Genomic DNA, 25,591 nt, shown 5'->3' with positions numbered 1-25,591 from the left:
CTTTCGTTTTTACGAAGGACTATTCCACTGCACATTTATTTCATGATTTCCAGCTCCCCTTTTTACATGCCTTCAGCTCTGTCTCTGAAAATAGCTTCCTGTCTATGGTAAACATTGTTAAGCCCAGAAAGACAATCACTTTGCTTTTTTAGAATTTTGATATTTTATTCTGTTTTGACAAGAGTTTTCACGGTTCTCAAATTGAGGTAAAAAACTTAAATGTGCTGGAATGACAACTTAGGAGGTTATATGTCTATCTGAAGAAAACACTGCAAATATGTGAAAGCAGTGCTTCCCAAGGTTTGTCAGTATGTATGTTTACTTTACACCAGGTGCTATGCTAACTATGTGGTGTACTAGTTCATATGATCCTCCCTACCCACAATCTTGTGAGGTTTGCCACTGAACAACACACTTAAAAACGGTTACGATGGTAAACCATATGTATATTTTACCAAAAACAGAAAAAAATTAAAACTTTTTCCTCCAAATATTGGACTAAAATATATAGTTAGGATGACTCATATTAATGCACCAGGAAAACCCCAAACCACTCCCATTGCAATATTTGCCACGTATTTTTACTTGGGTCCTTGACATTATCTATAACAAAGTCATTATCAAAATGTATCTATTCTTGACATAAAATAAAACCATAGCATAAGGTAAAAATATATTCCCAACATTTTTTTTGAAACGGAGTCACATTCTGTCGCCGAGGCTGGAGTGCAGTGGCGCGACCTCAGCTCACTGCAACCTCCGCCTCCTGGGTTCAAGTAATTCTCCTGCCTCAGCCTCCCAAGTAGCTGAGATTACAGGAGCGCATCACTGCACTCGGCTAATTTTTTTGTATTTTTAGTAGCAAAAAATTTCACCATGTTGGCCAGGCTGGTCTCGAACTCCTGACCTCAAGCTATCCACCCACCTCCGCCTCCCAAAGTGCTGGGATTACAGGCATGAGCCACCACGTCCGGCCTATTCCTAACATTTTAGCAACTATTTACTTAATACTACTTGCAGAAAAAAAAATCCCAAAATGTAATCAGCATATGTGAATGCACCCTGCGACACAACCATATTCAATTAATTCACAAGAGAATGTTGTAATCTAGTGATTGCCAAACTGTGAGACTACGAAAATACAATACAGTTCCCAATAGGGACTGACGCAGGACCTACCAGTGATGAAGGCTACATAGAAACTGTGGATGAACCACAAATCAGGCTTTGAATTCTCTTAAGGCCAAAACAGAAAGAGAAATACAATCAATTATGCCCTTTTAATTGTCCACCAGGAAAAAAAACCACCAACTGTTCCTTGGAGAAAACAAACTCCCTCTTTGCCCTTAGCTCTAATTTCTCATCCAGGATTACATAAAGAGTATTAGAGGGCAAAATAATCATGTCATTAAGGCTAATATTTTTTGAAATGCCCTTCAACAAAAATTGAGGAAAAATTCTAACTTATAATTCAGTGAGGGCCATTTTTCTGAAAAATCAAGAAAACATAGTCCAGGCTATAGCATTCTGACAGTCCAGTTTAACATTAAGATAAGGAATCTTAAGAAATACACTACTTCTATATTTTCCCAAAATGCGACTTCTACCAAGCAAAATCTTCACAAAAAGATGGACAGCAATTTCCTGTTGAGAACCTGGAACACAGGTATTTTGTGCAAAATCGGAAGACATTTCAATACTCTTGGCCATCTGCTTATCTTATTTCTAAATGTGGCATCCTTTGGTCAAATTGAGAAAGTAGCTTATATAGATGGCCACATCCGCTTGGGCTGTCTGAAGAATTTTCCCAGTTCTAGACGTGTATGATATAGTTGGGCTGTTCTTCGGCATTAAATTTGGAGGTAGAATCCTGGATTGAACTCTAAGTTTTGTCCGCTCCTAGCTACATAAGCTTGGGCAAGTAACTGACACTCTCCCCTCCTGGCCCTAGGCTCTGCTGTAAAATAAAGAGCAGATCCCCTTCAAACTGTTCTATGGAGGTGCTGCAGTGGATGAACAGGTGCTTTTACTTTCATTGGTCTTCTATAACTGGCACTCATATCTGCCTCCAGTGCCAATAAAACATTTGAAGACCACCAGACCAGATGTTCTACAATCCAAGACTGATTCTGTGACTTTCGGATTTTAAACAACTAATCCTTAACATTACTAATAAAAATAAATAAAATATTCAAAATTAAATAATTTCTAACACAAGTAAGAAATTTTGGCTGGGCACGGTGGTTCACACCTGTAATCCCAGCACTTTGGGAGGCCGAGGTGGATGGATCACCTGAGGTCCAGAGTTCGTCACCAGCCTGGCCAACATGGCGAAACCCCATCTCTACTAAAAATACAAAAACTAGCTGGGCATGGTGGTGCATGTCAGTAGTCTCAACTACTTGGGAGGCTGAGGCAGGAGAATCGCTTGAACCCAGGAGGCGGAGGTCTATGTGAGCCGAGATCATGTCACTGCACTCCAGCCTGGGTGACAGAGTGATACTCCATCTTAAAAAAAAAAAAGAAAAGAAAGAAAGAAAGAAAAGAAAAAAAAAGAAAACGAAAAAGAAATTTTCTAACAATTATACTCACAAATCATTTCTAATCCAGCTGTTCAGAACCCAGAAAAACAACAACAACAACAAAAATCCCCCACAGAAAATATTATTATAAGTGAGGGCTAATTTCTCAAGTAAACCCAAAAAAGTCCAGTGTCCTGAATGTAGCAAATAATTAAGCAAAAGAACAGGTGATGCCACCACAGCATAGCAGGTAGCATGTTGTCACTGGAGCATAGCGTCTCCCCTGCCACTGTGTGTAACAGCGTGTCCATGTCTGCAGCCTGGGCGGTTCCAAGCTCCCCTCTCCCAGGGCAAAGACATCCCCACATCTCTCTGGACCACTGAGCACAACACTGCGCTTCTGGTTATTACCATCACCACCGACTGCTTCCCATCGGGCTTTCTCTCATCCAACACACCATACCACAAACCAGTTTTGCTCCCTTTCTCTCCCTAACTTGTGCACAAGTTCCTTTTAAGATATTTTTGTCAGAATAAAACATGGAAACTGACGGGTTTCCCCTTATTGCATCTGAATGTCACAGCAACCTGTGATGTAGAAAGAAAGGGTCTGTGTTAACGACTCCGTGTTACACAAAAGAACGTGAGCCTTGGAGTAAGTTGCCCAGAGTCAAAGAGCAAGAAAAGGGTCCCTGTTAGTGAAACCTGTGCCTGGGGACCCTACATAATAGCAGGTTTGAGTTCTATCATTCATGCCTTCTTCCCTGGCTTTCCCCGCACTCTCCCTGGCTCTGTCTTCAGCTGGTCTGCGTAACGAAGAACACAGATCATGAGGTAAACAACAGTGAACCTTTGAGCATCTAAAGAAAACCAGACACAGGTTATCCTGGCTTGTTCCTCTTTGGTGTTGGGGCCAAGGTTCTGAGAAGAAGGAAAGGGGGAAATGAGTATGTTGAGCAGACAGTGGAAAAATCCTCAAAGTGTAGGACAGAGAAAACAAGGGAGAAAGGAAAAAGGTGGAAAAGGAAACAAGGGAAGGAGGGTCATTCTTCTACCACTCAAGAATAGAAAAGAAAGTATGAGGGAAAAAGAGGAAGAAGGTGAGCAGTAGGTGAGGAAAAGAAACAGAAATGCCAAGCAGTAGAAACAGGACGAGGTGGTTCACAGAAAAAACTTGGCAGCCGTCCAAACCTTCTGTACATTTTAGGTGTTTTAAATGTTAGGGGTATACTACCTAGACTCCATTCAAAAGCGCTCGTCAGGCGGGAAAGATGGAGGCTACAAAAATACATTATTAGAGTCTAAAAAATAAACCAACGGCTAGAGCTAACAGTCATACATTCACAAAATTACAAAATACTAGAACTACAAAATATACAACTAGAAATCCAGAAAGGAAAAATTTTGAATTATCCACATTCAAAAGACAGAGGATAATAAATTGTTCTAAAGAAAAAAATAAAACTTAAACTAACACAGATAATTGTAAAATTTAATTATAAAAAAGATGCAATAGATAAGAAACTGAAGACCATTCATTGAAAAGTAATCAAAAAAAGCTTTAATGCGACTTATAGGGAGGGACTGAGATTCATTTGAAAAGAAATTTCTTTGGTGATATCCAGGTCAGTATTAGAAAAAAGAAAATGGAAAAAGTTTAAGAAAGATATATATTACAGATCCAACCTAAGTTTAAAAAATGAAATAAAATTATGAATATCTTTATAATACATTTCAAAATTTAAAAGAATTCCTAAAAATATATAGCTTGTCAAAACTGACCCAAAAAGAAAAACTAAAATAATCCTAGAAACATTAAATATATGTAGTTAGTAGTTAAAAAAAAACTTTACAAAAAGATAAGGTGGTTTTATAAGAAATTTCTAAATCTTCAAGGAACAGATCATTTCAATTTTATACAAAACAGCAAAAGAAGGAATACTCCTAAACTCACTTTATGATGTCAGTATATATTAAACCCTGATGAGGACAGAACAAAAAAAGAAAATTACAGGTCAATCTCACTTATAAACAGACATACTAAAATAGATACTAAAATCCAAAGGAAACCAAATTGAGAAGAATGTTAAAGATATACATCATAACCAAATTAGGTTTATTCCAAGTATATAAGGATGGCTGGCTTGGCATTGGAAAAAGTCCAAATATATCATTTACCAGCTTAGCAAATTTAAAAAACCATACCACCCTTTTAATAGACACCAAAGAACATCTGATAAAACTCAACATCCTTTAATGATAAAAAAAAAAATTTCAACAATATATGAAAGGAAACTCTTTAATTCTGGTAAATGGTATTTGTTAAATACCATTCTTAACAGTGAATCATTAGAAGTTAGAGGTATGCCTTTTTGGTTTTTTTTTAATCAAGGATGAACATGAATTCCTACCATCTCAGCTTCTATGCAACATTGCCCTGAAGGCCCTAGCCAATAAATTAAGAATTACGAAAAGAAATGAAAGGCATAAGAACTGAAAAAAAGGAATAAAATTACAATAATCCACAGATTATGAATGTCTACAAAGTCTATCTTCATCATTTGTTTCCTCACCTCCCTCACATTTACTCCTTTGCATGCTGCAATCTGGTTTCTTATGTCAAGCTTCCTTTGTTTTTTTGTTTATTTTTTATTTTTGAGACAGGGTCTCACTCCGTCACCCAGGTTGGAATGTAGTGGTGCAATCTCGGCTCACTGCAACCTCCCCTTCCCAGGTCCAAGTGATCTTCCTACCTCAGCCTCCCAAGTAGCCGGGACCACAGGTGCCCACCACCATACTCAGCTAATTTTTTATATTTTTTTGGGAGAGACGGGGTTTCGCTATGCTGCCGAGGCTGTTCTCAAATTCCTGGGCTCAGGGGATCCACCTGCTTCAGCCGCCCAAAGTGCTGGGATTACATGTGTGAGCCACCGCACCTGGCCCTATATGAAGCTTCTAAAACTTCTGTCATCAAAGATTTCAATGACCAGCCACCAAGGCACACATACACCTATATAACAAATCTGCATGTTCTGCACGTGTATCCCTTTTTTTTGGTCTTGGTTTTTTAAGAATAAAAAAAAAAAAAAAAAGATTTCAACGACCACCTGGCTACCAAATACAATGGACATACTTCATTTCTTACCTGTTCTCTGGGTGGCTTGCCTTCCTTGATCTCCCCTGTTCTAGAGTTCCTCCTGCCTCTCTGGCCACCTTTTCTCAGTCATCTCCACTGGCTCCCTTTCTTTCACTTGTCTTTTAAGTATCAGTATTCAATCTTTCGATTTCAAACTTGTTCAAGCGCCTTCTCCTAGGTGATATTATTCATTCCTTTGACCTCAATGACCATGTTTACTTAGGTGACTCCCAATGTTAATGATTCCCAAATTTTTATCAGACACCTAAGAACAACCTTACTTGAATATTAGCATGTCCAAAAGGCAACTCATCTTTCCACATTCCCTCAATTCCCTACCTTAATCACCTTCTATACAGTGTGACTTGTGCCATAAACCTGGGTGTCACTTAAAGTTCCACCTTCATTCCCCACATTCCCTGCAGTACCAGCTCCGATTCATGTTGTTTGTTTCTGAAGCATTTCTGCTCTGCATCCCCCTTTCCTTCTCCACAGTCACTAACTTGGTTCAGTCCCTGATTACCTCTCCTGAGTTCCTGCACCTGGTCGTCCCGTTTGCAGGCCTGTGTTCCTCTCTAATCCTTCTCATAAGGAGCAAATCTCATTAAATCTGATTAAAATCTTTCAGTGACTAACTGCCCAAGATAAGTTTCGAACTCTATAAGCATACGTTACAAAGTCCTTCAAAAGGACCCTGCTTCTATCTTTTAGACTGGACTTTATTCTTTCCCCTCATTCCAGTCTTAATGAAAGATTTGCTAAAATTTACCCTCTTCTATTGTTTCTGGGTATGTTGCACCTTCTGTAAGAATTTATTTCATCACCTGATGCCCGTATAAGTCAGATGACTAAACAGATTTTAGTCATCTAGTTTTACGAAGACAGACTGGTCTAGCAGTCTCTTATAAGGTAAACAATCTATAAATATTTATCAAATGACTCAAAAAAAGGTCACAGAAAGTAACAGACATCAAATCCTCAATGGACCATTATAAAAACGTATAGGGGTTACACCCTTAAGACTCTGAAGTTAAAATGAAAGGAAAATTATGTCTGCCTATATAACTCATGCAAAATTCATCAGCGTACAAGCCAGGCACTGCATTCTATATTAGGAATATGGTATGGAATAAGACAAATACAGTCACATGCAGATTACAGTCTTGGTACCATTGTGAGATACAAAAACTTATCAGGCTAGATCCTGAGTCACATCAAGCATAATAAGCCTAACACACACACACACACACACACACACACCATGCTAATTAAAACCTTATGCATTTTGTTCAGAAAGTCCCCAAAAGTTATCACAATGAAATCCAGCTTCAGTTTACATAAACTTCATTTTATTTATAACTTATGTCCTAGCTGCTTCCAAAATTAATTTACAGCTGTATCTCTGGACTATATATTAAAATAAACTGAAAATTTTAGGAATATATGTTGAATAATGTGGACTGAATAACAATTCTAAATTTCTATTTTTTAGAGGAATTAAAATATTTCTTATAATCCTCAGAAAGCTGATAAACAGTCATATATTTGAGTGCCAGAAGTAGTAAGTTTAGCCAACCTTTTTATAAAGAATGTAAATGATAAATGCCAAAAACTGTACATGGAGCTTAGATTATGATGTATAAATATTTTCTCAGTTATGCACAATATTTAAACATGCTCATACTATTTATAAACTACCTTGAATATTAGTAAGACCTTTGCTTTAATATGGAACACCTAACCGGCTTTTTTACTTCCCCCGCATTATGCAGGGCTCACAACTGGGGGCAAAGAAATTGTATGAGTCACTTTCACTGTCAATACAATCTCCTAAATTTAACCTTTAAAGCGTTTCTAAAGAGGGGAAGACTAGAGTCCAGAAACTATATTCAGGCTGATCCAAGTTCCTTTAAAACCCCAGTCTGGCAAAAGTAGCCCTGGGACAGAGGCTGAAATAGCTCCCTGGTCTTATGTTCAGATTAAATATCCACTAAACAGAAATTGAGTTACCTTGCCAAAGACATCAGCTTAGGGGCTAAAAATCAAATTTGACTTGGAGGGGAGATTAACTTCGGTGTGTCCTCAAAATGGAAAGAAAGTTTACATTTAGACACCCCCCACCTCGCCCCGTATTCCAGCCTACACATTATTCCACCAACACACATTTCAAGCATTTTTCTCCCTCAAAAAAGATTTCTGCTAAGCAATGCCTTAATTCAGTCTTTGAACCTAATTAAAATTAAGAAACTTTTAATAGCCTTAATAACTCAGAAAAGCTGTACTAAGCTCTTCCCTGGCATCTTCCTCTCCTTACCCTCTCTCCAAACCCAGAAAAATCCAGCACAACAGAAAGCACAAAACAACTAGCCACATGCTCTGAATGCTAGGAAACGTGATTCCCCACTGGTTTAGGCTACAAAGAAAGCCGATGAGTAATCAAAAATCCTTCATCAAAACATTAAAGTTAAAAGCCACCTCCCCATTCCCCAACACAAATAGAATTTCCCTTTCTCTCCTTAATCCGCTCATGCACTTCTCGTATTCTTGGAATTTCAGCGGCCTCTGAGCAGCGGATGGTAAGTTCATCTCAATGTCAGCCCGAGCAGAGCCACGCGAAAAATCACTAACTTGGAAGGTTATTTAGGACAATAATGTCTTTCACTGTCTTACTCCTCCCACTCCAGCCCTTCTTGACCTAATACCGATATTCAGCTGAAAAACACATCAGTCCACGGGCTTTTTCCCCAGGGGCTCTTCCTGCAGGATCCCGCACTGGGAAGAATAGGGTCTCCCGGCTGGTGCGCCCCTCCCTACGCGCCCGCGGCTGCACCCCACTCTGCACACACACGTCCAACTATTCTTGGATCTACTCACATCCCTGGATCAAGTCTGGCCGCCCTCCCCGCTCCCTCCCCCGGCGTCCTCCGTGGCCCCAGGCTGCCCCGCAAAGCCACCGAGCTGCAAATACACCCACCTACCTGGGCCAGATCCGAGGACCCCGGCTGGCGCGCTCCACCCTGCGCTCCTCGCAAGCTCCAGCGTGAATGCGCCCGGCCTGCTCCTCCTCCTCCCCTCCAGTCGAGCCGAGCCGAGCCGATCCGGGAGGCGCGACCCAGGGCGGCCCGCAAGGTCTCCCTAAGTCACCTTCGCGCAGCCCGCCCCTGGCTCCGGCCGGGCAGCAGCGCCCGCCTTCCCCAGCGAGGTCGGGCAGAGGCGTTGCCCGCCAGCGGCACAGGACTCCCGCGCCGCGCCGCGCCCGCCCGGGCTGCGGAGGTCCGCGCTACCCCCCAGCCGCCGCTGGCTCGGCCGCAGACCCGCCCTCCGAGGCTCGCAGGGAGTGCGCGGGCGGGCGGCGGCAAGGCCTGCGGCGGGCGGCTCTCTGCGCGCTGCGGCCGGGTCCGGGCCGCTCCTCCCCTTCCCCAGTGCCGCTGGCGGGCGGAGGCGCAGGTAGGGACCGCCGGGGAAGCCGCCGAGGAGAGGTCGGGAACTGCTCCTTGGGCTCTGCGTGAGCGCCGCGCCGAGGCGCCTGCGAGGTCCTAGAGCGGCTGTGCGCTCGGCCCTCTCCTGGAGACACCGGCCCTGGCAACTTTTTTTTTCTTTTTTTTTTTTTTTTTTTTTTTTTGTTTGCCAGCCCGCCCCTCGGGAGACTCTGGAAAGCAAAGGAATCTTCTCTCCAGTCCTGCCTGTCACTTACTCAGGCTTATGCTGATGCGTTCACGTTTACGGTTCCAAAACCAAAGACTGAAAGGCAGTCTTCACATATTTATTGTTTATACCCTAGTTGGGACACTGAGCAACAAGGAAAACAACGGTATTAATCCTACTACCGTGAGATCTACTTAGGTAAAATTATTCCAGCCAGGCTTGAAGGGCAAAGGTTCAGAGGACAGGAAAACCCACCACCCAAATACCACACTTAAGTGGGATGTTCGGGTTAATGAAATTTATGGTTAACTGTAACACTCTGATGGAGGGAAAAAAATATTTTTGTTTCAACATGTTTCAAACCTTTCACCTTACTAAAGTATATAAATCTGTCCTCATACTTTAGTGAGTTCAGAGTAAAAATGAACAAAATTAAATATTTCTTGCACAAGATCCTAGGTACTTTAAGTCCCATTGTAATTGGTGGTAGCTGTAATTGCACTACAGACCTAGAATGTGTTAAAGACCATTCCAGGTCATGCTGGGAAAATTGGGAATGAATGTCAGTGAGGTTTCATGGCACCTTTGTTTTCATTTATTATTTATTTATGTATTTATTTATTTTGGCGACAGAGTCTTGCTCTGTCGCCCAGGCTGGAGTGCAGTGGCACAATCTCAGCTCACTGCAACCTCCACCTCCTGGGTTCAAGTGATTCTCATGCCTCAGCTTCCTGAGTAGCTGAGATTACAGGCCCGCGCCACCACGCCCAGCTAACTTTTTGTATTTTTAGTAGAGACGGGGGGTTTGCTATGCTGGTCATGCTGGTCTCCAACTCCTGGCATCAAGTGATCCACCTGCCCAGGCCTCCCAAAGTGCTGGGATAACAGGTGTGAGCCACCACGCCCAGCCTCATGGCAGCTTTAAAAAGTCAGTTTATTTCTTTTTCTTTTCTCACTCGAAATAATAACAGTTACTGTGTTTGGAAAAATCACATACGGAAAGAAGAGTTCCTGCTACAGAATCTCTCCCTACGCCCTGAAAATTAGAGAATAAACTCAGTTTATAAAAGTAGTGCTAGGTAGCAAAACAATGAACAACTAATTACCTTCTTGTTTTAAAAGGCAATCTGCATGGGCCCTAAATGTGTCAGGTACTGTACTGAAGCACCTCACATAAAATAACACATATATGCGCTCAATTTCAGATGTGGAAACAGAATTCCTAAACATATATTCATTTATTCAAGGTTGAGGTAGCAGAGTTTAGATCCAAATTGGTCTGATCCCAAAGCCTGAATCTTTTCCTTTGTACATTCATTATTCATTCATTCGAATATTTATTCACCATCTACCACATGCCAAGTACCATGCTACAAAAATAACTAAGATACAGTTGCTTCCTTAGGGAGCTCCAGTTTGTGAATATATAATGATACAATGTGATAAATGCTATGACAGCCAGAAACTCATGGAGCAGCAGGGACACCTCACCTAGTTTTAAAGGGTGGAGCCTCGATGAGGAAATGGTTACAGTCATCCAACAGAGCAACCTTGAGAATTTATCTCACAGAACAGCAATGGGGAACAGTATGCTGGAGTCGGGGAAGGCAGAGCAAAGGGAGATAGGCAACCAAGACATAAAAAAATCACACTGGGCTGGGTGCAGTGGCTCACACCCATAATCCCAGCACATTGAGAGGCTGAGACAGGCAGATTGCTTGAGGTCAGGAGTTCTGGACCAGCCTGGCCAACATGGTGAAACCCTGTCTCTACTAAAATACAAAAATTAGCTGGGTGTGGTGGTGTGTGCCTGTAATCCCAGCTACTCGGGGGGCTGAGGCAGGAGAATTGCTGAAACCCAGGAGGCAGAGGTTGCAGTGAGCCAAGATTGTGCCACTGCACTCTAGCCTGGGCAACAGAGCAAGACTCCTTCTTAAAAAAAAAAAAAAAAAATTGACAGGACTTGAATCAAGATAGGGAGGAAGGAGGAGGATGAACTGAAGCCATTTCCCATGATCCTGGCCTGAATTACTGAATGGGTGGTGCAAGTCTATGAGTTGAATGGATAACTCAGTTTAAGACACATTGGTTTTGAAATGCTTCTGATGTAAGCATATGTAAATGTCCAAAAGGCAGCTGGATATACTAGATCACAACTCAGGAGAAGTCTGAAATGGAGACATCTGAGTCCTCAGGAAATTCTAGTTAAAGGAGTGGGTGAGATCATCCAGGGAGAATGTGAAGAGTAAGAAGGTCACTCACAGAAACCTAGGGAATACTAACATTTAATACATAGGCAGATGAAAAATGCTTTGGAAGGTGACTGAGGCCAGGTGTGGCCTGTAATTACAGGCCTGTGCCTGTAATCATAGCACTTTGGGAGGCCAAGGCGGGTGTATCAGTTCGGGTCAGGAGTTTGAGACCAGCGTGGTTAACATGGTGAAACCCCATCTCTACTAAAATACAAAAAATTAGCTGGGTGTGGTGGCATGCACCTGTAATCCCAGCTACTCAGGAGGCTGAGGCAGGAGAATTGCTTGAACCCGGGAGGCTGAAGTTGCAGTGAGCCAAGATGGCACCACTGCACTCCAGCCTGGGCAACAGAGTAAGACTCCATCTCAAAAGACAAAAAAAAAAAGGTGACTGAGAGGGAGCTGCTACTGAGGAAGGAGAAGCCAAAAGAGGTGGCACTGTGGAAGCCACAGCGGAATTCCAAAAAACAGGAAGTAGTCACATGCCAGGCCCTTCAGAGGACAAGCAAGACAATTTTTAAATATCCTCTGGTTTAACAGTAAGGAAATACTGGCAAGAACAGTTTCGGTGGACTTGCTGAAAATTAAGAAGTAGAAACAGAAAGTATCACATTTTCAAAATTGGAATTGGAAAAGGATGCAGGGAGATAGACAAAAGCTATAAATAAGGGGGTAGAGAATTCCAAAGAGAGGAGTTATTTTTTGAAGCAAGGTCCCCAGAGAAGCAGAATGTAAGGAGACAGATGCCTCCAGCAAAAGGCAAGAAGAAAGGATAAGAGCAGATGCAGATAAAAACCGGAGTGAAGGGTGGTAGGGAGTGGAGCCATATACAGTGACTTCCTCATGTTTAACAAAGGAATTCTGCTCAGAGTGGAAATAGATCTGAGAGGACTACAGAGACAGAGGGCCAGAGAGGGGTGCAGGCCCAAAAGAGCTGTTAAGAACATTAGGAAACAAAAGATATCAGGGTCACAAAATGACTACAGGACTGCCCGACAGCACAGGAAATGAAATGAATGGAAGAGATCATGACTTTGTAGAGCTGTAAGTCCATATGAACGCATGATTTCTCTTCAAAGATAGCAGTGTCCGGTCCAAAGAAGCAGTACAGAATTCCAACCCTTCAGACAGTTCCAATGTAGGGTCTGAATCTTTCCATTATACCACAAAATTAATCCCACTCTCTTTTTTTTTCCTCTTGAGACGGAGTCTCGCTCTGTTTCCCAGGCTGGAGGGCTACGGTGCAATCTTGGCTCACTGCAATCTCTGCCTCCTGGGTTCAAGTGATTCTCCTGCCTCAGCCTCCCAAGTAGCTGGGATTACAAGGGGCCTGCCACCATGCCCGGCTAATTTTTTGCATTTTCAGTAGAGACAAGGTTTCACCATGTTGGTCAGATTGGTCTCGAACTCCTAACCTCGGGTGATCCACCTGCCTCAGCCTCCCAAAGTGCTGGGATTACAGGCATGAGCCACCGTGCCTGGCCGGCACCACTCTTATTCCAGGCATACAGTTGGGTCACAGCTCTTCAGCAGTCAGGAGATTTAACATGAAATATGTATAAAACACTTGATAAGTGAGCTTATACTAACTTTAAATGGGCAGTTCTTACCTTGGAAAAATTGGTATGACTAACATCAAGGAAGCTCGATAGTACACAAAATGAGGAGGGCATCCTCTGGCAAGGAAAACTACGAAACAAATATAATTCCAGAAACCAGTTTCTGGCATTTTGAATGGAACTCTCAGACCAGGCTAAGAAACACCCAGCACTCACATTCTGTTATACCGTTTCCAAGAAAACCACCCTAAAAACAGTATCTAGGTTTTTCTTCAGTAGATCAACCACAAACTTTACAAAGTATTTTATATATTGCCATTTTCTCAACAGCATAAGCAGTTTTTTTGTTTGTTTTCTGTTTTGTTGAGACAGAGTTTCGCTCTTGTTGCCCAAGTTGGAGTGCAATGGCCCAATCTCGGCTCACTGCAACCTCCGCCTCCCGGGTTCAACAGATTCTCCTGCCTCAGCCTCCCGAGTAGCTGGGATTACAGGCGCATATCACCACACCCGGCTAATTTTTTGTATTTTTAGTAGAAACGGGTTTTCACCATGTTAGCCAGGCTGGTCTCGAACTCCTGACCTCAGGTGATCCACCCCCCTTCAGCCTCCCAAAGTGCTGGGATTACAGGCATCAGCCACTAGGCCGTAGCAGTTTTACTTACCAATAAAATCTTCCTACAATAATGCCTCATTTATTTACAGCTCCTATGAAAACCTCGATTATGTAGGTCATATCAGTACATCCTCAAATAAGCAAAAAAAAAAACCCCACGTACCACAGAAATAGAAGGCACGAAGGCCTGCACACACTGAAACCCCCCAAGATTCTCATAGAGAGCCAGTTTACTCTGACTGGACATAATTTGATGGAGTTTGGTTATCTGGTTTTCTTTTTAATAAATAGGAGATTAGAAAGAGTAAATCAGAAGGCATCAGTATTCCACTGCTAGAGGCAGGTACACAGTTAATTTGAAAAATCAAGAGAGGTAATTTTTAAAAACCTATAAAGAGCAAACAAGAGCTCAAAAAGCATTGGCAGGACCAGGCCATTTAGTAGAAAAACACAGACTCATATAAACATTATCCCCTGAGGGCATCTCTGTATTAAGGCACAGAGTAATTATTGACATACAAAAGGCCAATCTTGAGACACCGAGAAAATGTAAAATTATGGCCTGACAAGGGCTTGTAAAAAAAAAAAAAAATGAAAGAAACATAAAATTAAGTTGTAAAATTTTAGATTAAGAAGTAAATGTGGAACATTTAGAATAACAGCCATCAAAAAAGACTAGAATAAAAACAGCGTTGCTGCTGTGGGGGCTGGGGTCACTTACATCTACCGGATCCCTGTTTTGTGCCAGTCCCCACAGAGGTGTTTTACCAATATGATTGCATTTACTCTTCAAAACAATCCCTTTGGTTAGTCACCATCTTAAATAGGAGATTGTATTTTAAAACCGAGTCAAAGAGAGTCAATAGCAGAGCCAGGAATTAGAGCCAGGTCTGTAGGTCTTCAAAGCTTATGTCTGCTCTTTTAACAAAATTTCCAGATAAGAGAAATGTAATTTATAATGCCAGATAAATAAGGTATTACAGCACATAATTACACCACTCTGAACTCGATTACGCTATTAAATTCCTATGTTGTAATCCTTATGCATTTGAAAGACTAACTTTAGAAATGCCACTTACCTTTCAAATATTTTGCAGTGCCTTCTCACTGTTTATCTTATTGTTGAGAAGGAAATCCATGGATTCTAAGTGTTTCATGGAGTTGACGTTTCATATAATTACTCAGAAGATATCTTAAATATATTCCAAAAGTTTGAAACATTAAATGCTAGTTACTAAACAGAATACTGTGTTCCACGCACTATGCTAACATACTCTATATATGTATCATTCATCTACATAGAGTTGATGCCCACACCCAACTCTGAGGTGTTTATTTTCATTTTACAGAAGCTTGTCCCACAGTTGGAGAAAAGTTAGAGAAAGACTGAGATTTAAGACAGGTCCATCAGACTTTCAGACCAGTGCTTCTAAAAGCTTGCTACATGGTTTCCCTTATTTAAAAGATGAACACAAGGTTCAGAGAAGTGAAGTAGCCGTGTCATTTAAATAACAAGGATGGAAACACAACAGGATCATTCCAATGATAGTGGTCAAATAAAAGTTCTTTAGACAATGCTACTTCCTCCCAAAACAAGGTAAATCCAATGTTACACACATAAAAGCTCCAAGGTACTATCAGAAAAGAGAGGCTACAAATGTTAATTAGTTAAGATCTTGAGATAACTGTTAACTTTTTATTCAGGGCTTACTTTGTGTCTGGTACTATGCTAAGTATTTTGCTTACATTATCTTATTTAATCCTCATGATAAATTTAAGAGGCTAAAAGAGGTCAGTTAGCCTAAACTTTAGGTTAACACTCTTGCACATCTAGATTTTTACAAAGAGAAAGAATTAGGCTATTTTTTAAGCAGATAGTTTAAAAAATAGAATAGGTTGATTGCTTCAGAAATTAAACATGCACCAACATAACATGTTACTTCCAGTCTAATGTTCAGCCTTAAAACCATACATCTCTAGAACAAAAAAGCTATCGATACATCCATTAGGTACCACATAAGAGACGTGAGTGAAATGTGGTTTTACAATGTACTAAATAAGTCATGAATCCTATGATATCATATTTTTTTAATTTCAAAGATATTCTGAATGCAACTATCCTGGTCAGATTTATTTAGAACACTAAATCATCTGTTATTTAAATAAACTTGCACATGAAATTTGCAAACCACCAAAAATAGAAGTGCTGAGGAGGGATATTTTCAAACAGTATTAAAAAATCAACCATTTGAAATGTTTAATGAACAATTATGTTTTCCTGTGATAGTTAATATAATTCTATTAAAAGACTTTTGGTAAGTTTGTTTTAAATGATTATTATTTCCATATTTGTCTTATTTTCCAAATAAACTAATATGTGGAATTGGTGCTACATACAGCAAACACAGCATTTAAAAATTTGTATATGCTCGCCATGGTGGCTCATGCCTGTAATCCTAGCACTTTGAGAGGCCGAGTGGGCAAATGGCTTGCATCCAGCAGTTCAAGACCAACCTGGGCAACATAGAAAGGCCCATGTCTTAAAAAAAAAAAAAAAAAGCAAAAATTAGCTGGGCATCATGGTGCAGGCCAGTAGTCCCAGCTACTTGTGAGGCTGAGGTGGGAGGATCACTTAAACCCTGGAGGCAGAGGCTGCAGTGAGCCATGACTATGCCACTGCACTCCAGCCTGGGCAACCCAGTGAGACCCTGTGAAATTGTATATGAATTCATAAGGATCCCTTTCTAATCATGAGGAAATAAAATTTTAGATCTTTACTTATTAGAGGAAAATATATAAAAGCAATTTCATCTCTCTTTTTACTGAAACCTAATCTCTAACCAAAAGGTACAAGTAAACTAAAACAATAAGAAATTTCGTATCTTAATCTAAAATACTGAAGATTAGACATATATATAAAAATTAACAAAATAGAAAAGAAAGCCTATTGACACTTGACTTACATTGAAATCATAAAAATGAGGGGAAAAACAGCAAAACAAGAAAAATCCTAATTCTGGCAACTAAAACACATCTTTGTAACTTTTCAATCCTTTGAAAAAGAATCACTAATAGCTCAGCATACAACATACCACTCTTACTCATATTTGGTTTTCTTTTTTTTTTTTTTTTTGAAACAGGGTCTCACTCTGTCACCCAGGCTGGAGTACAGTAGCGCAATCTCGGCTCACTGCAGCCTCCACCTCCCGGGTTCAAGCGATTCTCTGGCTAATTTTTTTTTTTTTTTGAGACAGAGTCTACTCCATCACCCAGGCTGGAGTGCAGTGGTGCAATCTCAGCTTACTGCAACCTCCGCCTCCCAGGCTCAACTGATTCTCGTGCCTCAGCCTCCCAAGTAGCTGGATTACAGGTGTGCGCCACCATGCCTGGCTAATTTTTGTATTTTTAGTAGAGATGGGGTTTCATCATGTTGGCCAGACTGGTCTCGACTCCTGACCTCAAGTGATTGCTTGCCTCAGCCTCCCAAAGTGTTAAGATTACAGGCGTGAGCCACCGCACCTGGCCTAATTTTTGTATTTTTTGGTAGAGACGGGGTTTCATCATGTTGGACAGGCTGGTCTCGAACTCCTGACTTCAGGTGATCTGCCCACCTCAGCCTCCCAAAATGCTGGAATTACAGGCATGATCCACCATGCTCAGCCCTTACTCATATTTAGAAAAGCAAATGGCAAACTGTTGAAGGGTAAGAGAGTGAGGGGAAAGAACACAAAAAATACTTAATTCATTGAGCTTAGTTTACTTAGATAAGTATGATAGTACTCTATTTCCTAAATAAAAGTATTTTTTTAATGTAAAGACCTTCCGTTTCTAGAATATTTTCACATCTCTGTTATTGAAGTGTTACAACAATCCTGAGTTGATCAACTTTAAGTATACTTATTAAATATGGCTACATCAACAAATTCAAAAGATATGAACACAAGTTATTTCATCCTGCTTAATCAATAATAAATAAGTTCTAAATTTTGGTGACAAATGAAGCTTTCCTTTGTCAATACTAATATTTTCCCACCTTTGAACAATTTGAAAGCAATGATTTCATGGACAACCATGCATGCAACATCCAAACAATCATTTTATAAATTCAATTCTGAGCTACCTACCCTTTCTTGTTTAGTGAAGAGATTAAGGCAATCACTCAAAGCTACACAAGTTTCTCTAGAAGCTTCTGAGACAACTTCAACTTTCTGAAGAAATGATGGAAACATTTCTATAAATAAAAGAATAAATACAGTGAGTGGGATTTTAAGGAATCTTAAGGTTAACTAAGAGCACAAAAATACTCTTATATCTATTAACCTCATCTTTCCATCTAGCTGTCTTAAGCAAAATATATATGTTTATTTTCTTTCTTTTTTTTTTCCTTGAGATGGAGTCAGCTCTGTTGCCCAGGCTGGAGTACAGTGGTACAATCTTGGCTCACTACAACCTCTGCCTCCTGGCTTCAAGCAATTCTTCTGCCTCAGCCTCCCAAGTAGTTGGGACTACAGGCGCGTACCACCACACCCAGCTAATTTTTGTATTTTTAGTAGAGACGGGGTTTCACCATATTGTCCAGGCTGACCTCGAACTCCTGACTTCGTGATCTGCCCACCTCAGTCTCCCCAAGTGCTGGGATTACAGGTGTGAGCCACTGCGCCCGACTTTTTTTTTTTTTTTTTTTTTGAGGCAGAGTCTCACTCTGTGGTCCAGGCTGGAGTACAGTGGAGTAATCTCGGCTTATCATAACTCCACCTCCTGGGTTCAACAGATTTTCTTGCCTCAGCCTTCAGAGTAGATGGGACTACAGGCACACGCTATCATGCCTGGCTAATTTTTTTTTTTTGTATTTTCAGTAGAGATGGGGTTTCACAACATTGGCCAGGCTGGTCTCGAACTCCTGACCTCAGATGATTCTCCCACCTCGGCCTCCCAAAGTGCTGGGATTACAGGCGTGAGCCACTGAGCCCAGCCTCATGTATTTCTTGGGCATCATTATTAAGCACACACTTTATTTAGGGCACATAAATTGGTACAGAAAAAGAAAGAATGAAGCCTTATCCTAGAAAGGTCTGTACCCTAAAACAGGAGTCCCCAAACCCGGGCTGCAGACCAGTACTGGTCTGTGGTCCTGCTAGGAACCCGGCAACACAGCAAGAGGTGAGCGGAGGGTGAGTGAGCATCACCACCTGAGCTCTGCCTCGTGTCAGATCAGTGGCGGCATTAGATTCTCACCAGAGCACGAACCCTATTGTGAACTGTGTATATGAGGGATTTAGGTCGCGGGCTCCTTATGAGAATCTAATGCCTGATGATCTGAGGTAGAACAGTTTGAGCCCAAAACCATCTCCCCAGCCCCACTCCCACCCTTACCCCCGAGTCCATGGAAACACTGTATTCCACAAAACCAGTCCCTGGTGCCAAAAAAGTTGGGGAGCACTGCCCTACAAGAGGCACCAAGACAAAAAAAAAAAGTTTATAGGAATTAAATAACAACGTAATGTTTAAGAAAAACAACTGACAAGAAGGACAGCACTCCTTATAAAACATTAAAATTTCCTTTGTAGATAAGTAATTTTATTCAAAAGCAAGTACTAAAAAGAAACAAAAATAATTCTGTAGTTATCATGGTGGTTAACATATCTGAAAACAGCATTAACTCTACTTCCTATTTGAATCACTGTTTGGCATAAGTAGGTCTTTTCACTCTCAAAAATGTGTTCCTATGAAGGTCCAGTACCATTGAGTATATGTTTAAGTTGGGAATAAAGAAATGGTAGTATCAGTATATGCCCTGGTCCTCTAAAGAAAACCTTAACCCATTTACTCATTAAAAATAAAAAACAAAAACAAAATATTGACAAGAGGAAGGTCCAAAGTGTATATATATCACTTAAAAACAAGTAAAGTATTATGTCCAGATTAATGCAAAATAAATGTACTTAGTTGAAATGGTTTCTGATATTTTGTTAATTATACATTAAGATACTTTAAATCTGTCCCTGCCGTCAGATAAAAATCTTAACATTTAAGAAGTCTTTTCATCAAAAAATAACTAAAAGGTGAGGACAGAACAAGATTTGTTAAAAGACACAAGATTACAGCTAGGGTGAGGCACGGTGGCTTATGTGTGTAACCCCAGCACTTTGAGAGGCCAAGGTAAAAGGATCACTTGAGGCCAGGATTTCAAGACTAGCCTGAGCAAAGAAGTAAGGCTTCATCTCTACAAAAAATTTAAAAATTAGCTGGGCATGGTAGTGTGCACCTATAGTCTCAGCTACTTGGGAGGCTAAGGCAGGAGAAGCACTTGAGCCCAGGAGTTCAAGTTTTCTATACTACTGTTCAAGACCAGTATGGCCAACATGGTGAAACCCCATCTCTACTAAAAATACAAAAATTAGCTGGGCATGGTGGTGGGCGCCTGTAATCCCAGCCACTTGGGAGACTGAGGCAGGAGAATCGCTTCAACCCGGGAGGCGGAGGTTGCAGTGAGCAGAGATGGTGCCACTGCACTCCAGCCTGGGAGACAGAGTGAGACTCCGTCTCAAAAAATATATATATAATATTTATATACACACACACACACACACACACACACGGATATGAAGGCCAAATGATATTTTACCACAGTTTACGTCTTACAAAATACATCTTACAGAATAGTTTTCTCTTGTTAGCTTCTTTAATAAAGCCCAACTAATTGAAAACTACCATATTCTAAAACAAATTTGACTTCACAGACTTTATTTTCCATTTTGAACCTCTGATACACATTGTGAAGATTTATTCTCTACTTAGTTGCTAAATAGCAAAAGAGAGTACCATATGCTAGGTGCCATATGACTTAAATAGTGCCTGAACAGATGTCGCAACACGAACTGTGGACCAAGTACTGAGGAGATGTACCAGAAGAAACAGACACAGCCTATGCCTTCCATAAATTTTCTGGGTAATCTAGTAATTTTCCACTTTCAGGGCATAAATGACAGGAAAATAGAAGCATAACCATTCATAGATAGAGTTCTTTTATTAAACACCATCATAAGCTTAATCATCCTGTTTTTGTCTGTTTTAGATAGTTCATAAACTTTAGATACTTGTTAACATGAAGAAACATTAATTGTCCAAATACATGCTTAGGAATACTTACAAATGTTTGACAATACTGGTTCTGCAAGGTTTCAAAAAATATTCCAAATATATGTATGCGTACATATATATATGTATAAAGAGGTTTTCATAAGAATCCACCATTAAGAGAGTGTCGAATTCTTTTGTCCAGAAGAGTTAAATGTTACCTCATTTCTCTGACAATCTAGTGTTAAAACAAGATTTTTGAAGTGAACTTCCACAGTGGAACAGTTTAGAATTGCTGAACCTTGCCGTATACCACGCTGCAGTGCAGCACATCAGGGTCCATTCAACTCGCACTGGCACGCTTCTTATAGAATGATGTTTACATAAGGTTAATTTTAAAAAATTAAAATCGCTAAGCTTCTAGAAAAGTGACCAACTGGGAATCACTGCAAATACGTTTTAGCTGGTTAATATTTAGAGACTAAACTGTCATGAATAAATGCAAAAAGGCCAGTATGTTGCCTTATTTGGCCTGCTATAAGAATTTGATGCTGTTGATTTTCAGGAAAAACGTTATTTTTTGTACTAAAAATGTTTTTAAAGTCATGAAAGCTGTGAGAAGATCGTATTGGAAAAGCTTAACTTTAGAGACATAAAAAGCTCACAATCTGTCGTTTTTCATGATTACACTGAACAATTTTTAATTGGGTACATTTTTAAAACAGTGGGAAGACACTTGTTTCTTTATGTGAACAAATTAACCCCTTGTACAGACAACCTCCACTGTTATCCTAGTGTAAAAAAAAAGTCCACATTTCCTTAGCCTAACATTTAAGATGCTCAATAAACTAAATTTGTTTCATCCAGACTGTTCTCCTGGAAATGTTTGTTTACCTAAAAACAGTCTTCAAAATACTGTTGAATACTGGATGTTGAATGCTGACTACTGAAATCTTACTTGAACATTGGAAATAATTATCCATATTCAGAAGTTTCCCTACTTGACAAAAAAAAAAAAAAATTATTTTCTTTCAAGGCCTAGTTCAAATGCCGTTCTCCCCCAGGAAGCCTGCCTTAAATATCACTGCGGAGACTGGGTGCAGTGGCTCATGCCTGTAATGCCAACACTTTGAGAGGTCAAGGCAGGAGGATCACTTGAGCCCAGGAGTTCAAGGTTGCAATGAGCTATGACCACACCACTGCACTTCAGCCTGTGTGACAGAGGAAGACCCTGTCTCTAAAAACAACAACAAAATATCACCATGGGACATGACAGTAGCTGCTCCTGGACTCCAACAGCGGCCACACCCACTTGTCATAGGGGCATGAGGCATTGTACGTATGTTGTCTCTCTGCCACCCTCTATAAACTCTCAACCTCCTTATCTCCATCCAAACACCAAGCTTTGCCCAAATAAAACCTCTCAAATATTTATTAAATGAATAAGAAAACTAATAAAATATCTCATTCCACACGTTGCTACCATAATTCTTTTAATGTAAAATATAATCTGAATCCAAATAGCTTCAAGTTATTATATTTTACCTTAAAATAATTATGGTTCTTTAGTTTAAAAATGTGAAATGAAAACTTTTTCATTTATATTACTATGGGTTGGTTAATTAGGGCAGATTGAGAAATAAGTAATTTTTAACTACATTTTGTTTTTTACTTGTGGCACAAGAAAATATATTTTGCAGCCGGGCGCGGTGGCTCACGCCTGTAATCCCAGGACTTTGGGAGGCCGAGGCGGGCAGATCACGAGGTCAGGAGATACAGACCATCCTGGCTAACACGGTGAAACCTTGTCTGTACTAAAAATATAAAACAATTAGCCAAGCGTGGTGGTGGGCGCCTGTAGTCCCAGCTACTCGGGAGGCTGAGGCAGGAGAATGGCATGAATCCAGAAGGCGGAGCTTGAAGTGAGCTGAGATAGCGCCACTGCACTCCAGCCTGGGTGACAGAGCGAGACTTCGTCTCAAAAAGAAAAAAAAAAAAATATATATATATATATATATATATATATTTGCCTGTTTTTTGAACATTTAACTGAAGTATTTCCATCATTTGGGACAAGTATTTAAAAGAAAAAAACTGGATGAAGTCATTTTATTTCCCCATCCTTGCCCTTCTGGTAATGGTGCTGCCTTGAGTATGTATGTGGCTTTTTTTAATAATTAAACACAAACAGGAGAGAGACTAAATAGTCCAAAAACTACAAAATCTAGTGACAAAGCTAAAGATCAGAGAAAATACAGAAAATAACAACAAAATGGGATGATTTCTCTTCTGTGGTGTAAAAAAATGCAATACATAATGACTTTATACATGAAAGACCTGATCTAACCCGAATGAGCAAAGTCCATTTTAAAATGGACTTTCAAGGCGGGGCAAGGTGGCTCACACCTGTAATCCTAGCACTTTGGGAGGCCGAGGTGTGCGGATCACCTGAGGTCAGGAATTCGAGACCAGCCTGGCTAACATAGTGAAACCTCGTGTCCACTACAAATACAAAAATTAGCCGGGCATTGTAGTGTGCGCCTGTACTCCCAGCTACCCAGGAGGCTGAGGCAGGAGAATCACTTGAACCCAGGAGGTAGAGGCTGCAGTGAGCCAAGGTCGCGCCACTGCACTCCAGCCTGGGTCACAGAGCAAGACTCCGTCTCAAAAAATACATAAAATGGACTTTCATATCAGATTGGAATTATATAAATGCTTCAATGAAAATCAGTACTCTTTTCAAAACAGGGAAACAATGTTTGCACATAAAAATCAACTAATCTTCTAAAAACTTCTACTCCATAAAACTATAACTTGAAAAATATCAAAAGAGGTCATGCTGAAAGACATAAAAATATAAATCTATTTTTTGTTGAAATTAAAATGACTACCTTGAATACAATCATCCACTGAAGAAGTACCTCTGATCATTTTATCTATATATCTACATCTATATAATTTACATTCATTATACTGGAGGATATAAAATATATAGCTCAAAGTGCCATGTATTAAATGACTAATAAAAAAGATAATATCAGGGATGTTGTGAGACATAACTAGCAAATTGTGCATGCTTTTAAAAAACATTAAAATTTCAGAGGCCAGGCACGGTGGCTCATGTCTGTAATCCCAGCACTTTGGGAGGCCGAGGCGGGCGGATCACGAAGTCAGGAGTTCAAGATCATCCTGGCCAACATGGTGAAACCCTGTCTCTACTAAAAATACAAAAAAAAAATAGCTGGGCATGGTGGTGCATGCCTGTAATCCAGCTACTCAGGAGACTGAGGCAGGGGAATTGCTTGAACCGGGACCCACAAGGCAGAGGTTGCAGTGAGCAGAGATCGCGCCACTGCACTCCAGCCTGGGATACAGAGTAAGACTCCGTCTCAAAAAAAAAAAAAAAAAAAAATTAAAATTTCAGAGAAGAGCATTGTTATTATGGACTAGAGTAATCTATAGTTGAATGAAAAGATGTTGCACTTGAGTTGGATCTTAAAGAACAAGGAACCTTTTTTTATTGCTAAATATAAACCCAATAAAACAAACACTTCTAACATAGAGTGCCAAAAATACTAGTCCTGAGGGAAGATAGTTTCAGAATTATGATCAGTGAGAACTCTAGTAAGGTGAGAAGTTTTCATCTGCCAGTTATGGAGTGGCAATCGCGTGGCAGGCACCAGCTAGGTGCTGGAGAAAAAGGGGTAAGTAGGACAGACAGTCTTTGTTTTTACAGAGCTTGCTGTCTAGCAAGGAAAATGGAAAATAAAACAATTCCTATTGAAAGAATAACACTGATCAAAGGGAGACTTCAGAAGAGTAAGAGGAGAGGGATATTTATTTGGAAAAAATAAAATAATTACATTTAAAAATTTAGAAAAGAGTACAAGTCACAAAGACCTAGAGTCAAACAAAACAGGAAAGAAGCCAGCAGAACTATAGAATGTGTTTTGCACTCTCCTGCAAATGAGAATGAAGTGAGGCAATGAGGAAGATTAATTTTAATCAAACCGAGTAAAATCTTCATCAGAGGGTATAATTGGATTTGCATCACTTCTGATTGAATTGTCCAATGGGTTCCTCACCTTATGGTAATGGCCTTACGAGAAAAACAGAGTCAATGAAGTAAATGGTAACTAGGGTTGAGCCACATATGATCTAGAAAGGGCCACCTGTGGCCAAGGTCAAGGGAGGAGTCTTGGGAAGGTCTGTGCCACAAAGAATAAGGCACAGAACTGGATGACACATTAGAGTTAATCCACTCTGAGTGCTTGAGAGAGCTTCAGGGTATGACGCTTGCCTGTCTTCTAGACTTTGGCAGAAGTGGGCTGGGCATGGTGGCTCACGCCTGTCATCCGAGCACTTTGGGAGGCCAAAGCAGGCAGATCACCTGAGGTCAGGAGTTCCAGACCAACCTGGCCAACATGGCGAAACCCTGTCTCTACTAAAAACACAAAAATTAGCTGGATGAGGTGGTACTTGCCTGTAATCCCAGCTAGTCGGGAGGCTGAGGCAGGAGAATTGCTTGAACTGGGAGGCAGAGGTTGCAATGAGCCGAGATCATGCCACTGCACTCCAGCCTCGGCAACGCAGAGAGACTCTGTCTCAAAAATTAAAATAAAATAAAATAAAATAGATTTTGGCGGAAGTGAAAGTGAGCAATAAATCACTTAGTCTCATAGCCACACTGTCTCACCTATTGGACTCTTCAATCTTGCTGCCTGGAAGAAAGCTTGGACCAAAGACAGAAGCTCGCTCTCCAGTGCCCTGTAAAACACACCTGAATA

At 40.5% G+C, this 25,591-nt stretch overlaps 1 protein-coding gene across 7 annotated transcripts in view; it reads right to left on the bottom strand.

Annotated features, from left to right (window-relative positions):
* Nucleotides 1–25,591, bottom strand: part of OSBPL1A (oxysterol binding protein like 1A) — a 225,327-nt gene that overhangs the window by 103,579 nt on the left and 96,157 nt on the right. For 4 of the 7 annotated variants that reach the window (XM_050767790.1, XM_050767792.1, XM_050767793.1 and 1 more), the window contains one exon: nt 17,852–17,958. In XM_050767790.1, the coding sequence (XP_050623747.1) occupies nt 17,852–17,958 (107 nt within the window). Of the gene's footprint in view, nt 1–5,667; nt 6,427–8,360; nt 8,467–8,636; nt 9,339–17,851; nt 17,959–25,591 lie in introns of those variants that run through there. The other 3 variants (XM_050767795.1, XM_050767796.1, XM_050767797.1) reach the window with 3 other exon arrangements.

Source organism: Macaca thibetana, chromosome 18, assembly GCF_024542745.1.
Source record: "Macaca thibetana thibetana isolate TM-01 chromosome 18, ASM2454274v1, whole genome shotgun sequence".
NCBI lineage: Eukaryota > Metazoa > Chordata > Mammalia > Primates > Cercopithecidae > Macaca > Macaca thibetana.
The sequence above is the reverse complement of the archived record's forward strand: the minus strand, read 5'-3'. Positions and strand labels throughout refer to the sequence as shown.